Source organism: Anguilla anguilla, chromosome 8 (genome assembly GCF_013347855.1).
Source record: "Anguilla anguilla isolate fAngAng1 chromosome 8, fAngAng1.pri, whole genome shotgun sequence".
NCBI classification, from domain to species: domain Eukaryota; kingdom Metazoa; phylum Chordata; class Actinopteri; order Anguilliformes; family Anguillidae; genus Anguilla; species Anguilla anguilla.
The window spans coordinates 44,809,259-44,826,956 of NC_049208.1; the positions used below are offsets into that span (position 1 = coordinate 44,809,259).

At 39.0% G+C, this 17,698-nt stretch overlaps 1 protein-coding gene across 9 annotated transcripts in view; it reads left to right on the plus strand.

The window, feature by feature from the left end:
* csmd3b (CUB and Sushi multiple domains 3b) overlaps positions 1 to 17,698 on the plus strand; it is a 938,142-nt gene that overhangs the window by 865,839 nt on the left and 54,605 nt on the right. For all 9 annotated transcript variants that reach the window (XM_035430384.1, XM_035430386.1, XM_035430391.1 and 6 more), the window contains one exon: positions 8,727 to 8,800. In XM_035430384.1, the coding sequence (XP_035286275.1) occupies positions 8,727 to 8,800 (74 nt within the window). The remainder of the gene's footprint in view (positions 1 to 8,726; positions 8,801 to 17,698) is intronic.

Consider the following 17,698-nt stretch of genomic DNA (forward strand, 5'->3'; position numbering starts at 1 on the left):
ATCTAAACACCAAACAACCCATCACCAGATGGAGATTTAATACTTATTTACTTAAAGATCCTGATTTCAATACACTTTTCACAAAAGAGTGGGCATCCTTCATGGAAATAAATGATTCTCTGGAAATTTCACCCACACTACTTTGGGGAAACTGCAAAAGTAGTACTGAGAGGAAAAATTATATCATGCTCATCATACAAGAAAAAAAATGAACAGGAATTCGAAAAAGATCTGGAACAAAAAATCAAAGAACTGGACAACACATGCCAAAAATCCCACAGAACAAGTTCAGAAGGAATTGACAGAAACTAGATTACAGCACAACAATATCATAAACAGAAAAAACCCAATTCCTGATGCAAAGACCAATTGGATTCATCCAAACCAACAGAATAACTCATGGTTAGAAATAGAACAAGAAGAATGTAAAGAAATTTCAATCTCCAATTTACCATTTCTCAACCCCACTATGAAACACCATAATTGCTTCAATAATACTGTAATTTCAATAGGTCTGACAGCCTGGTGGAAAATCAACAAAATCTTCAAATCTACAATGAAACCCTGTAAATACACTCCAATATGGCACAACCCTGACTTTCTACTCAACAAAACACCACTTATCTTCAACACATGGAAACAAAGCAGTATCACACCACCACCTGTTTCAGAATAACAGCTTCATTACTTTTCAACATTTGGTCCAGAAGTACAATGTCGGGAAAGAACAATACCTTCAATACTTCCAATTAAAGTCGGTTCTAAAATCTGAAATCAATATATCAAATAACAATTTACTCCCATCCCCACTAGTAGAAGAAATCAACAAAACTAATCCAAAAAAAATTCTTTCCAAATTTTATAAACTAATATCCACCATAGACTCAACAATCTCCCTCCCAATCAGAGACTGGGAAAAAGACTTGTCATTCACTCCCGATATCGAATTCTGGACCCAAATCTGCAGGAACACCTGCAGGACTAACAATACTAACTTACAACTAATATAGTACAAGGTAACGTTTGCATTACAGTGTGAAATATCCACATTATATTTCAAAAATAACGTATATAACCGAAGTATTTTGAGCAGTAATACTTACATAGCAATGATGAAATCTTATCTGTTTCCAGTAGATGGAGACAGAGACAGGAAATCAATGATATAGTTCTATCCGCTCCTGCTCCGGTCTATCAGCAAACATATGGCTTAGCTATGCTCAGAAGTCCTCAATAATAATAGTATTTTCCAAGAAATTTCGAAAAATCGTTGACAAGGTTTCGGTCTTTGTTTTACTGCTACCACGTGAATGCGTAATTGAATGCAATAAGAAAATTTTCGGTTATGCTGACCTATAAAACGCTATTCCAAAAGCAAAATTAGGCATGTTATACATTGTTAGAAAGCTTATAGACGCTTTCAATGGTAACAACATAAACAAACGTTACTGCGCATGTGCGTTGTTCTGGCCCTAACTTAACTTCCGGCAGACTTCCGCAAACAATCAATAACAACAGAGTCCCTTTCGACTATTTCTGATAACAAGCAAAATAAATAACAAGTAAATTATGTTAGCTAGCTAGTTAAAACTGCCAAGCCAGTATTATTTGGGGTTACCAGTCGAAGAAAAGAACCGTTACTTGGCCAAACTCAAATGCGATAAAGTTACACTACCAGAAAAACAAGCGACAGAAACAGATGACTGTTGACAGTATTGCACCTTGCGGAGCATCATACATTCCTTGCATAATCCATAACTATTCTGATTACATGCACATTCTTGTGTAAAAAGTGCACTCTTTCTATGATGTTGCTTAAAAACGATGATTACATGAGACACAAAATGTGGCTAGTGCTGGGCAGCATGTGTAGGCAATGCAATTACTATAGGTGTTTATTTGTATAGCATGCATTGATGGAAAAACATTGTGGCTCTATTAGTTTGGGTCATCTTGCTAGGCTACCACAACAAAAAATGATAAGGCAATGCAACATTGTCAAGTCATTGGAAACGGGTATCAACGTTCGTTCAAAACGTAGCTATAGCGTATCAACTACTAGCATTGATCTAACGTTTCTGTGTATAATTTATACAATGTTAGCTACGTTTAGCTAGCTAGCTACAATCAATTTAGTTAGCTAATTGTTCATAACTATTGAAGTCTTGTTACTGGTCACCTAGCTATTGGCTATCGCTTATCATGAGTTTGTTACCTGAAACAAAGTCAGTGCTACAGTGAGAGCACCTATTCGACCACCTTCGTTCGACAGACAGGAAAACGTAAACGTAAAAGATTTGCAATTATATATGAAATAGGTGAAATATCGGTAACAACCTGTACCTAGTTAAGTAGGAAAAAATGTCCTTGTTATCCTCCCGTGGTTATTTTTTCAACACTTTCACGATTGTTTTTCTGTGCCGGCAAATAAGTCAGAGGTGGTCCAGCGCTAGCTTTTGGTTGCTAAGGGGATGTGTATCCACAACCCTATATAAATTAATGGAACTTAACATAAATTTGCTAGCATACTGTATAAGTGTCCTGTCTTGCGTATTTGAGGTTAATATGAAAAAGGGTGGTCCTATCAGCATGTCTAGGAATCCGTACATATTCACTGTTGTAACTCAAGTCGCAGGACACAAAATAGCCGTTGGGAAAGCAGTTTGAAAGTATAAAGCAACGTCTGCGCCATTGGCTTTAATGGGTCACGATGAGATAATTACGAGCATGTTGCTTATCTTAAAGTTGATATAGTAAATAAGCCTGTATTAGTATTACTAAATGTGTATGTATGGTGTTGGTTTATTTATTTATACAGTTTATTATGTGTATTTTCACAGGACTTACATTTTAATAGCTAACGATGTGCAGTTATTTCTCAAAAATACGAAGTAACAGTGGGCAAGCACCAGCTATAATAATCGCAGGGATTCAAGAAATTCGTTTCACAATTCCCTAGTGGGGTTACAAAGTTAAATGTATTTTTACAAATTTTCGAAATTGCATTTGTTCCAAGTTGCACCCCACAGCACAACAACATGAGCCCAATGCCAGTCTGCTCATCAGTTTAACTTTCACTCCGTTTGTAATCGGTGCCATATTAGCCAGTAAACACAAACCCAATAATAAACAAACACAGACCAGAAGTTAACTTAGGGCCAAGCGCATAACCTTGGCAACGCGCGTGCCTCCGATGAAAGCATCTATACTCTCACCTACTGAATAAATGAATTGTCAATCAAGCCAGACTGTACTAAAAAGGGCGACAACGCCGTAAACAACAGGTGTGGTATTATGCACAGCTATTTTGGAAGGTACCCAGGTATCACACATGCGCGTATATTTCCCAAATGGATTGTCCAGATATTGACAAGATATGACCACTCAGTCTCAAAAGGGACATCTCTACGCGTAAAACCAATGGTAAGGTTGTATATTTATTCAATATTTAGTCCCAGATATTGACTGTAGAATGACATGGTATCATTTTTAAAAACTTTCTCGTTCATTTCGTTATTCAGTGAGCAGCATTTTCACTGCTGTATTGGCATATCTTAGGGCTATTGTCGGGTTTATCTTGTTGCTATGACGGAATACGATTTTTTAGTGGTGAAAGAATATTTTTATGAATGCCAAGATAAACAATATTGTCCATTATGTCATGGGTGCGGGGTTTAGTTGTAGATGAGACTGCAGGGAGGGGGGCGTGTTAAATGAACGACCAGAGCGATAATGGTGGCGCTGCAAAACTCCGTATTCGGCATAGTTGTCCTGTATCGTCTACTAAACTAAAACAACGCGTTTCTGTTTTTAACTCGTACTTTGTTTGCAGTAGCACTGAATGTCTGACTTCTGTAATCTCGGCACACCGGCGTCCCGACCACTAGGGGGCTTGCGCGAAGGGGTTAAGTTAGCCTAATGTTGACAATGAATGAGTATGTACATAACGTTATTTTTATAACCACCATTTTTTATTCAGTAAATAGTAAGTGTTATAGTTATAAGTGCCAACTGACTGATGTCACACAGGCGACACTGTTTGGAAGCTGGGAAGTGAGGTCTAAAAACACGCCTGCAATTACCGCTTCTCGCCAGTGGTACCGCCAAAGAGAACAAAACGGAAATCTTTGAGATTGTAACTTTAACTTGAATTTTCCTTCTGAAGTATTGAAATATTAGGATTAGGATAAATTTTAGCATCTTGGGCAATTTGCCTTTTACAAAGCCTTTTAGCTGCCATGTTTAACCCTGCATGCATATTATAATATTCAGCATTATTACACTCAGTACTGTCATTTTATAAAGTTTCCTCAAACTCTCCTGTATTGCTTTTTTCACCTACCACGGGCACTACTTTTTAAACATGCTTTTCCTGAATTTGTATGAATTTAAACCTGCACCCTGCACTTTTCATTCACAATCTTTCAATCAAGAAATTGCACCTGGTCTATATTTGTTTGCAGCTTGTTAAAGCGGGCATGCCTAAAATGAAAAAGTCTGGACTTAAAAGAGGCCCTTTTAACTTTCTAAAATGCACCAAAACTAACTGCAAAATGATCGCTTAGCTCCAAGTGGTCCCAAGTGTCTCCATTACCTTTATGCTGCAAATTATGGAAGGATCATTACTTGGCACCATATTGATTTCTCTCTTGGTAAATGGTAAATGGACTGCATTTATATAGCGCTTTTATCCAAAGCGCTTTACAATTGATGCATCTCATTCGCCAGAGCAGTTAGGGGTTAGGTGTCTTGCTCAAGGACACGCCGAGGGCGGGGTTTGATCCGGCAACCCTCCGACTGCCAGACAATCGGTCTTACCTCCTGAGCTATGTCGCCCTGTCGCTCTCTTATAGGCTGACTGACATACTGTTCTAAGAATGGTCATTTACAACGTCTATGTAATGTAAATTTGTTCCGTTTTTTCCTTGTCCTGTCATTAATTTAGCAATAAATAGTGGGAAACTGAAGTCTGACCTCCCTGACAAGCTTCTTTTTATTTCCAAAGAGCATTGTATTCACACTATGGTCTGAAGCTGCTGGTCTACAGCCTACTCCTACATTAACCCTCTGGGGTCTGAGGGTAAAATGAGGCACACGGGTGATTGTGCCATGCTCTGACATTTGTGTAAATTTCATCAACTTTATATGCAGTGATTCCAAAGTGTTTCATATCTTTGTTTTCAGCACAAACTCAGCTACAGTAATATGGCAGCGGTAAGTAGGTCATAATCATATGTGGATTGTAAATTGCTCTAAAAACACACAGTAAACCGTAGTTTTGAACATGCACAGGAATGTTGTAATAAAACACACTAAACAATAGTATCTAAGTTTTTGGATCACTGAAATGTGTTCATCAAGGTCTTGGGTATACAAAATATTTTAGCAAATTCAATGAGAAATATAAAATACATTGCTAAAAGTTAGTGTTGTGACTACTATTTTTCCAGGTGAGAATGGGAGGGCAAATGGCCTGTCTGTAATGAATATGCATTGGGTAGGAGGACCTGCCAGCTAAGTAGACTATTCACACCTGGCTGCATGCCTCCCCACCACTAAGACGAAGTCTCAATGAGCCATTTAGAAGATAGAAACAAAGATATCTTTTGATTTTGGAACATTTATTGAAGTAAACTATATGCATGGAAGATGAGATGAGACTGCTGTACTCCTGCGACGCCTGCGTGGCCTCTTAGCTAATGGTGAACAAGGCCGTGTTTCCTGATCAGCATCTCTGTAAATATAACAAAAACAAAATTGTTAGAAAATGTGACAGTTACATCATATACAAACAAAGAACCAAACAAACACAACCAAACGCAGAGAGGTAGCCTATAATTTTGAGATGCAATGGTTAGAATCGTTCGTAGTGTGGGAATTTACAAGGCGCATATTAGTGAATATTCCTACAAACACACAGAGAATGTAATATAGCACACATTTACAAATAATTATGCTATCAACGAAACATTACATTACATTACATTACAGGCATTTAGCAGACGCTCTTATCCAGAGCGACTTACACAACTTTTTACATAGCACTTTACATTGTATCCATTTATACAGCTGGATATATACTGAAGCAATGCAGGTTAAGTACCTTGCTCAAGGGTACAACGGCAGTGTCCTTACCCGGGATTCGAACCTGCGACCTTTCGGTTACAAGCGCAGTTCCTTACCCACTGAAACAACATTAGCTAAACTAAATAAACATTGATATTCCAACTCAACTACACGCAACTCATCAATAACAATGCCTCAATCTGAAGTAGGCTAGGTCTGTTTAGCAATTTAGCAAAAAATTTAGCAAAAGTTATTTTATTGCTATTTCCCGAACCTACAATATGCTAATATCGATTGTGCAAGGATACTAAGTTATAGAATCCTAGCCACGCCACTGCACCCCAGGCATGGGCTACGTATTACCAATATGATCAAAAAATATATAGTCTACCTGCTACTTCTAACACAACCAGACGCAGAGAGCCTATAGGGATTTTACAAACGTGCATATTTCTGGATATTCCTACAAACACAGAGATACGTTGCAATACAGTACACATTTACCAATATGATCATAAGAAATATACTTACACATGAAGTTGATCCTCAGCTGGATCAGTTCGCTGTTTGAAATGACACTGCTCTTCATCAGTGTCCGGGCGGACCGGACCTGATGAGTTGTTTGCGTCTTCATCGCTCTCCAACAAGGCATGAAGCACGTCAAGTCCAGTCATCCGTGCCATTTTCCAAAATTAAACAAAATGTTTACCTCAAAAGCTATATGCTTTGACATTCCATCCCGCTTTCGCAGGCTTGGCATTTCTCACATGGAATTCGCATCACCCCTCCCCTAGTCCCCTTCTATGGACAGTAATTATAATATCATTAACATGTGAATGCTATTTGGGCAAACTTCCTGCTGAGCGGAATTCACATAGTAATGAGTAAGGACTAACGAAGCATACATGGTCTAATTAATCAAATTTTAAATTTTTAAAACAATTCATATTATTTGCCAATGGGTGCATTGGAAAGCCACGATTCTAAGGTTTCTGTCAATGTTTTTGTTGCATCTGTATGATAACAGTTTGTGAAGTTAATCATCCAAATAGAAACAAAAGTTCATTTCATCTTGTCGAGCTCCGCCGGCGGAGCTCCCGACCCCAGAGGGTTAAGGCCCTTCTCATATCCCCCTATGGTCGTAACACAATTACCAATGCCTGACAAATTCCAAATAAGTTTGTACCCCTCTGTATTATATTCATCCTCATCCCCTGCCCCATGCCATGTCACCGTGTTCCCAATTATTCCCCCATTACTCCTAGTAGCCTCAAGTTCAAAAAATGTATTTTGTCTACTGATAGCACTTAATACTAGAAAGGGTTCATTTCACAACTTTCCAGAAATATTTGGGCTTAAAATATTCAATTTTTGCCCTGCTCACCCAAACAACAAATGGATTTGGAACTGGCTACACAGCAGAACACAAAGAGTAGTAGTAGAAGGGACATTATCTGAACAGGGAACTGTTGGAAATGGAGTCGCAGAAGGATCGATGCTGGGACCACTACTCTTCTTCATTTATATCAGTGATCTTGACAGGGACATAGAAAGTACGTTAGTCAAATTTTCAAATGATTCAAAACTGGAAGGCCCAGCTAATAGTTTTGAATCTACTAGAGTAATCCAAGAAGATTTAAATAAAATCCAGGCAGAAATACGTGGAAACCTAACACATAAATAAATTGAATATAGTCAAATGTAAAGTTCTGTATGTTCTATTGCTTTATGGGAGGAACAAAATTGGAAAGTGCTCAGTTTGAAAAAGATTTGGGAATAATGGTTGATCAAAGCCTTTCAGGTTCTAGGCACTGTGCTGTAGCAGTAAAAAAAAGTCCAACAGGATGCTGGGATATATTACCAAAAGTATTGAATATAAATCCAAGGAAGTTATACTTATCTTATACTATACATTTGTTAGACCCCACTTACAGTATTGTGTGCAGTTCTGGGGACCGTACTACAAGAAGGATATAGAGGCTGTGGAAGAAGTTCAAAGAAGAGAAACCAAATTGATTGCTGGTATGAAAGATAAAAGCTATGAGGAAAGACTTATGATGCTTAACCTCTTCAAGCTTAGGAAAAGGAGACTCAGATGATTTGATTGAGGCTTTTAAATTCATAAAGGGGGTCAACTAAGTGAACTACTAGAGATTCTTCTGGTTAAGTTCATAGAACAAGGGGACAAATGGAAATGAGCAAAAGGTAAATTCCATGCAGAGAGTAGTCAATGTGCGGAATGGCCTGCCAGGTCACGTAGTAGAGGCAGAAATTCTGGGGATTTTCAAGATTACCTACAAATAGATACACTAAACTTAATCAGAGCACTAATTTAGTCTGGAGAAAGGCAAGCATTGTTAGGCTGAATGGCCTGTTCTCATCATTATGGTGTGTTTTGTTTGGTTTTGTTTTCTGGTACCTTTTCAAAAGCCTTTTGGAAATCTAAGTATGTAATACCATAAGTCTTGTTATAATCAAAACACTTCCTATCTTTTTCAAAGAATACTTGTGGTTCTTTGAAAAAGAATGGTTTGTCAGGCATGACGTTCCCTTGCAAAAACCAGGCTGGCTATTCCTTAGTTATATGTCTGTTGACAGGGATATAATATAATTCTGTGTGACATAGTCTAAAATGTTTTCATATTTTTCTTTGCCTTCAGAACCAACACACACCACATGTGAGAACCCTGGGACACCCCGGCATGGCTCCCTCAACAGGACTACTGGCTTCAAGGTAAACATTTTTGTACCAAGCACATAATCTTCAGAATGTTACTAGGAGAATGTGTCCTTGACAGGTATGAGAATGAAACAGGAGTATGAGTGGATGCATTTTACTTGCCAGCACAGACATGATAGGCAATATGAGCAGAAAGATGCTTGTAAGCACTAAACAGTATGGGGAAAATATCTTTTGTCTTTTGACAGACAGCTTCGTTTGTCTCAGGCCATTTCACCAAATCTGACGTGTCACTCCTGGGCCGTTTCTCATTATCTGTTCTTGTCCATTGAACTTATGTGATGTAATTTTTAACGGCTAAAATTTGGTTCCAAAAGCGAGAACGGTTAAAGATCTCGCTGGTGTTCTAGATTGCCCCCAAATATCGAGGATACATCTGTTGCATTTTTGCCTAACCAGAATGGACTGAATGTTCAATAACTCATTGTGTAATTGTGGGCGAGATGTGACAGACTCAATTAAAAAAGTTCTTTTTTTTAACCAATTTGACTTTGACTTACCAAGAATGAAAATGAGATGAGAAATAAACTAGAACGGTGGCTTGCATTGCTCTTATTTCAACGGGAAGGGAGAGGAAAATAAATTTTAGTGACAAGCTGTTAATAGGGACATGCTTGTTACCCATAACATTTTTTGTCTGTATATGAGTGAAATATGTCTATGAAGGGTTATTCAACCGTCAGACTCGGAAATCGTCAGTTTTTAGCAGTCGTCCATGTTAGTTTCACTTAGGATATAGGGGAGAGTCGATATAAATGTAGCCTCGCGAGCCATTCTCTTTTTTCACTTCGTTCAACAGAGCCTGGCCGAAGCCTTAACATTCTAGGCATAAATGAAGGAGGCTACCTTCCCGGGATAGTTGTATTTTCCCAACCAATCAAAGTGCAGAGGGGTGGTGCTCCAAATGTGGTGGTGATTTTGGCCAGGCATTGTCTGAAACGTGCACTGGAAAAACATTACCAGAGGCAAGCTTTTCCACAGACCCGCATCAGTTCTCCACTATTTGGGGACGTTAACGTCAGAGCACCGACCACATCATCACAGTTTATCACAGTCTGCGGTTTGAGGTTCGATAATAAATAAAACAAATACAATTTATTTATCGATAATAAATGTATTTAATTCCCTTTTGGTTCAACAATTCTACTTGCTCCTCCGTTATTGTAACGACTAAACAATCAAAACCACTGCTTCTTCTGGCCATTTTTAGGGGTCCAAGCAGCGAAGCTGGTGGAACCCTATTGTATCTGTTAGGATTATTAGGGGTCCAAGCAGCGAAGCTGGTGGAACCCTATTGTATCTGTTAGGATTATTAGGGGTCCAAGCAGCGAAGCTGGTGGAACCCTATTGTATCTGTTAGGATTATTATTCTTATTTTTCTCCGCTAAAAGTGTCTGAGGCTCAGCACCCATAAGTCCTGGAGCAACCAAATTTGGCAGGTGGGTTCCTATGGCCCCCCACTACTCAGGCACTAAAAAGCACGCAAGTCAGCCAGATGGTGGCGCTATAACAAAGGGTAACGCGTAAAAGCCCATAACGCCCACACCATAAGTTAGATGAACACAAAACTTCATCGACCTATGCATCTGAACGTGCTCTACAACTTTGCCATTGGCCCCACCTATGTCCGCCATATTGTTTGCCCGCCATTTAGACTTTTTAGTTGGGGCGTGGCAGTTTTCTCCTCAAAAATGTCTGAGGCTCAGCAACCATAAGCTGTAGACCAACCAAATTTGGTAGGTGGGTTCCTATGGCACCCCACTACCCAGGCACTAAAAATCACCTATGTCGGCCAGATGGTGGCGCTATAACAAAGGATCATAGTTTAAAAGGTCATAACTCCCACACCGTAAGTCAGATCAACACAAAACTTAATCGACTGATGCATCTGAATGTGCTCTACAACTTTCCTATTGGGAGCACCTATGTCCGCCATATGGTTTGCACACCATTTGGACTTTTTCATTAGGTGGGGTGCGGAAAAGCTGGAGCTCCAAATCCAAACGACTACGACATCGAGTAAACTTCTTTACGGCAAGCGACAACCATGGCGACGCTAGTTTTTATCAGTGAAAGCACGGTCTGACACTGCCACCTAGCGTGCATGCTAAGATCGGCTACCCAAAGTTTCTTAGTAAAAGCTTTCTGAGAGGATGAATAATTACTTTTATTTGGCATGGATCCATTTGAAGACAGTATCGGGTGAGTTCGTTTAGTCTTTGAATCTGTCATTATGCTGAGAAACAGCTAAACCATTTTATTTATTGGTTGTGAGTTTCTGTGAAAACGCGCGAAAACACGCTGGTATTATGAAACAATGACGGTAGCCTAATACATATATTGTCCGCTTCGTTCCGTTGCTATCATAACATAATGACCTACAGCTGCAGTTTCTCGCTGCATTTACTAATATTGAATATAAACAAAAGACGCAATTTATGCTGTAAATCGTATCCTCAATTTAATCTCTAAATCGACTGTAAATTTAGGGTTGTAACTAGGTAGTTGTTTCGTAGGTGATTTAACTCGTCTTAACTATTGCCATAGGGTCTAGTTTTTATCAGTGAGGGGACGGTCTGACCGTCGGGAAGCATTGGAAGACAGTACCGGGTGAGTTCGTTTAGTCTTTGAATCTGTCATTATGCTGAGAAACAGCTAAACCATTTTATTGATAGGTTCTGAGTTTCTGTGCAAACGCGCGAAAACACGCTGGTATTATGAAACAATGACGGTAGCCTAATACATATATAGTCCGCTTCGTTCCGTTGCTACCATAACATAACGACCTACAGCTGCAGTTTCTCGCTGCAATTACTAATATTGAATATAAACAAAAGACGCATTTTACGCTGTAGCCTGCCAATGTCTAAATAAATAATACGGTCCATTTGAAGACAACATCGGGTGAGTTCGTTTAGTCTTTAAATCCGTCATTGTGCTGAGAAATCGTATTCTCAATTTAATCTCTAAATTGACTGTAAGCTTAGGGTACTAACTAGGTAGTTGTTCCGTAGGTGACTTAGTCTTAACTCGTCTTAACTATTGCTTGAATGTTCTCATAGACTGCGTTGTTGCTGTTCTTGTTTGTGTTAGCGTTAATCAGTTTAACCTACTGGGTCCAAGTTGAACTATGCGGTTGTTTCCTGCACTTGGAACGCTATTTCTCTCTAGGGTTTTCGGCACACTTATTCCTGGTTATGGTTATACATTTTGTTGTACGTCGCTCTGGATAAGAGCGTCTGCCAAATGCCTGTAATGTAATGTCATGTAATGCAATATTCCGTAGCAACAAGATAAACCCGACATTAGCCCTAAAATATGCCAATACAGCAGTAAAAACGCTGCTCACTGAATAACGAAATAAACGAGACAAAGTTTAAAAAAAAAATACCACGTCATTCTACAGTCAATATCTGGGACTAAACATTGAATATATATAGAATCTTACCATTGGTTTTACGCGTAGAGATGTCCCTTTTGCGACTGAGTGGTCATATATTGTCTTGCACAATCCGTTTGTGAAAAATATGCGCATATGTGACGACTGGGTCGACTATCTTCAAAAACAGCTGTGCGTAATACCACACCTGTTGCTTAGGGCCAGTGCGATTTGGCTATTTGACAATTCATTTATTCAGTAGGTGAGAGTATAAGCTTTCTAACGATGTATAACATGTCTGATTTTGCTTTTGGGATAGCGTTTTATAGGTCAGCATAACCGAATTTTTTCTTATCTGCCAATGTCTAAATAAATAAAACGGTAGGCTACTTTGCGCCCAATACGCAGATCGCGAGTTGATATTTGTCTTCTTTTTTTTTTCGTTTTTTCTCAATGTAGTATTTATTATTTGAAATGTGTATTTATGTGTTATTATTCTATCTGTCTCTGTGGCGCTCTGAAATGTCCATTCTCTGCTAAGCTGAGCAATGGATTGGAATATGTGTCTGACGTAGTGTTGCACGGTATACCAAAACTTCAGCACTTTCTCGGTACTTAAAAAAAAAAAAAAAAAAAAAAAAAAAAAAACGGTTTCGTATTTGAATTTTCCGACGTTCGGTAGTTCTGTGTCAAATGTAAAAGCCAGGGAAATGTGTCTCCCGCATTACTGATTTAGAGGATGAAAAGTGTAGTTTGTCAGAATCTTCGCTAGATGGCAGTAGCAACTAAGGTTGCCAAGTGAGGTGACCTGCGCTTGTGCATTCTCTTCCCTGATACAGCGCAAGCTTTGATTCAGTTCACTTCAGTAGCAATAGGTGTTCCAATTTGGAAATATTTCATTATAGATAGATGCTGTATTGTTATTACAATATGCTGTTTTTAAATCTATTTAAAGGTGAAAGACCTGTTTTAAAGATTATTTCGTTTACAACTGTTCAATTTCAGAAATATATTTAACATATTTCTCCATTGTTCAGTGTCGTAACACTATAGGCCTATGCATATTAATATGTTGAAGACTCTTCAACTTAAAGGTTGTTAATGAACCAGGTTGTTAATAAACCATGAATTTGAAAATGAGGTCAACCCTTGTGGACATTACGTTTCTGATCTATTAAGGTAATTTCAGTATCGTTAGGTACCGAGTATCGCTTTAGCATCGTTTAAATTTCAAGTATCATTTCAGTATTGAGCATCGTAATACTAAACTGGTATCAGTATCAAAGTAACAATTTCGGTATCGTGACAACACTAGTATGACGCTTTTTATAGTTGCGGCGCAGAAACACTGCAGCTACGCACACACGCCGGACCATCGAAGTGTTACGACATGCCATCTAAGTGTTACGACATAGTAAAGGCCTTGACGGGAAGCGGCCAGGACACATCCATGGCAACGTAACTAAGTCATCCGGCAGCGTCTCTTAGCACAAAATTGGCCATAAGTCATCAATATTTCATACGATCATCACGATATTCAGTAGATATGTTGGGTGAAGGCATATGATCATGAGGACAAAGCCATTTTAAAATCGCTCCATAGGGGGCGCGATGCTGCCAATGCTTGGACCCCTTCCAACGCCGCTTGCGGCTTTAATTATTCTTATTATTATTTTTTTCCGCTAAAAGTGTCTGAGGCTCAGCAACCGTAAGTCCTGGAGCAACCAACTTTGGCAGGTGGGTTCCTATGGGCCCCCACTACTCAGGCACTAAAAATCACGTATGTCAGACAGATGGTGGCGCTATAACAAAGGGTAACGCGTAACCGCCCATAACTCCCACACCATAAGTTAGATCAACACAAAACTTCATCGACCTATGCATCTCAACGTGCTCTACAACTTTGTCATTGGCCCCACCTTTGTCCGCCATATTGTTTGCCCGCCATTTAGACTTTTTATTTGGGGCGTGGCAGTTTTCTCCGCTAAAATGTCTGAGGCTCAGCAACCATAAGTCCTAGAGCAACCAAATTTGGCAGGTGGGTTCCTATGGCCCCCCACTACTCAGGCACTAAAAATCACCTATGTTGGCCAGATGGTGGCGCTATAACAAGAGGGTCATACTTTAAAAGGCCATAACTCCCACACCATAAGTCAGATCAACACAAAACTTCATAGACTGATGCATCTGAATGTGCTCTACAACTTTCCTATTGGGAGCACCTATGTCCGCCATATGGTTTGCACACCATTTGGACTTTTTCATTAGGTGGGGTGCGGAAAAGCTGGATCTCCAAATCCAAACGATTACGACATCGAGTAAACTTCTTTACGGCAAGCGACAACCATGGCGACGCAAGTTTTTAGCAGTGACTAGACGGTCTGACACTGCCACCTAGCGTGCATGCTAAGATAGGCTACCCAAAGTTTCTTACTAAAAGCTTTCTGAGAGGATGAATAATTACTTTTCTTTGGCATGGATCCATTTGAAGACAGTATCGGGTGAGTTCGTTAAGTCTTTAAATCTGTCATTATGGTGAGAAAAAGCTAAACCATTTTATTGGTAGTTTTTGAGTTTCTGTGCAAACGCGCGAAAACACGCTGGTATAATAAAACAATGACGGTAATACATATATAGTCCGCTTCGTTCCGTTGCTAACATAACGACATACAGCTGCAGTTTCTCGCTGCATTTACTAATATTGAATATAAACAAAAGACGCAATTTATGCTGTAAATCGTATCCTCAATTTAATCTCTAAATCGACTGTAAGATTAGGGTTGTGGTATAATAAAACAATGACGATAATACATATATAGTCCGCTTCGTTCCGTTGCTACCATAACATAACGACATACAGCTGCAGTTTCTCGCTACATTTACTAATATTGAATATAAACAAAAGACGCAATTTATGCTGTAAATCGTATCCTCAATTTAATCTCTAAATCGACTGTAAACTTAGGGTTGTAACTAGGTAGTTGTTTCGTAGGTGACTTAACTCGTCTTAACTATTGCCGTAGGGTCTAGTTTATATCAGTGAGGGGACCGTCTGACCGTCGGGAAGCATTGGAAGACAGTGTCGGGTGAGTTCGTTAAGTCTTTAAATCTGTCATTATGGTGAGAAAAAGCTAAACCATTTTATTGGTAGTTTTTGAGTTTCTGTGCAAACGCGCGAAAACACGCTGGTATAATGAAACAATGACGGTAGCCTAATACATATATAGTCCGCTTCGTTCCGTTGCTACCATAACATAACGACCTACAGCTGCAGTTTCTCACTGCAATTACTAATATTGAATATAAACAAAAGACGCAATTCATGCTGTAGTCTTCCAATGTCTAAATAAATAATACGGTGCATTTGAAGACAATATCGGGTGAGTTCGTTTAGTCTTTAAATCCGTCATTATGCTGAGAGAAATCGTATTCTCAATTTAATTTCTAAATTGACTGTAAGCTTAGTGTTGTAACTAGGTAGTTGTTCCGTAGGTGACTTAGTCTTAACTCGTCTTAACTATTGCTTGAATGTTCTCATAGACTGCGTTGTTGCTGTTCTTGTTTGTGTTAGCGTTAATCAGTTTAACCTACTGGGTCCAAGTTGAACTATGCGGTTGTCCCCTGCACTTGGAACGGTATTTCTCTCTAGGGTTTTCGGCACACTTATTCCTGGTTATGTTTATACACTTTGTTGTACGTCGCTCTGGATAAGAGCGTCTGCCAAATGCCTGTAATGTAATGCAATATTCCGTAGCAACAAGATAAACCTGACATTAGCCCTAAAATATGCCAATACAGCAGTGAAAACGCTGCTAACTGAATGACGAAATAAGCGAGACTAACTTTTTTTTTTTAATTACCACGTCATTCTACAGTCAATATCTGGGACTACACATTGAATAAATATACAATCTTACCATTGGTTTTACGCGTAGAGATGTCCCTTTTGCGAATGAGTGGCCATATATTGTCTTGGATAATCCGTTTGTGAAATGTCGGATTTTTTCAAATATAGCTGTGCGTAATACCACACCTGCTGCGTACGGCGTTGTCGTTCTTCTTAGTCCAATTTGGCTTGATTGACAGTTCTTTTATTCAGTAGGTGAGATTATAAGCTTTCTAACGATGTATAACATGTCTGATTTTGCTTTTGGAATAGCGTTTTATAGGTCAGCGTTACTAAAACTCTTCTCATCTGCCAATGTCTAAATAAATAAATTAAACGGTAGGCTTCTTTGCGAGCAGCACGAAATTCGCGAGTTGATATTCATTCTTTCTTCCGTTTTTTCTCAATGTCGTATTTATTATTTGAAATGTGCATTCATGTGTTATTATTCTCTCTGTCTCTGTGGCGCTCTGAAATGCGCATTCTCTGCTAAACTGAGCAATGGATTGGAATATGTGTCTGACGTAGTGTTGCACGGTATACCAAAACTTCAGCACTTTCTCGGTACTTAAAAAAAAAAAAAAACGGTTTCGTATTTGAATTTTCCGACGTTCGGTAGTTCTGTGTCAATTGTAAAATCCAGGGAAATGTGTCTGATTTACTGATTTAGAGGATGAAAAGTGTAGTTTGTCAGAATCTTCGCTAGATGGCAGTAGCAACTAAGGTTGCCAAGTGAGGTGACCTGCGCTTGTGCATTCACTTCCCTGAAACAGCGCAAGCTTTGACTCAGTTCACTTCAGTAGCAATAGGTGTTCCAATTTGGAAATATTTTATTATAGATAGATGCTATATTGTTATTAAAATATGCTGTTTTTAAATCTATTTAAAGGTGAAAGACCTGTTTTAAAGATTATTTATTTACAACTGTTTAATTTTTGAAATATATTTAACATATTTTTCTATTGTTCAGTGTAACACTATAGGCCTATGCATATTAATATGTTGACGAGACTTCAGCTTACAGGTTGTTAATGAACCAGGTTGTTAATAAACCATGAATTCGAAAATGAGGTCAACCCTTGTGGACATTACGTTTCTGATCTATTAAGGTAATTTTTGTATTGTTAGGTACCGAGTATCGAATTAGCACCGTTTAAGTTTCAAGTATCATTTCAGTATTGAGTATCGTAATACTAAACCTGGTATCAGTATCACAGTCAAAATTTCGGGATCGTGACAACACTACTGTGACGCCTTTTTTAGTTGCGGCGCAGAAACACTGCAGCTGTGCATGCACACCGGACGATCTAAGTGTTACGACCTGCCATCTAAGTGTTACGATATAGTAAAGGCCTTGACGGGAAGTGGCCAGGACACATCCATGGCGACGTAACTAAGTCATCCGACAGCGTCTCTTAGCACAAAATTGGCCATAAGTCATCAATATTTCATACGATCATCATGATATTCAGTAGATATGTTGGATGAAGGCGTATGATCATGAGGACAAAGCCATTTTAAAATCGCTCCATAGGGGGCGCGATGCTGCCAATGCTTGGACCCCTTCCAACGCCGCTTGCGGCTTTAATTATTCTTATTATTATTATTTTTCTCCACTAAAAGTGTC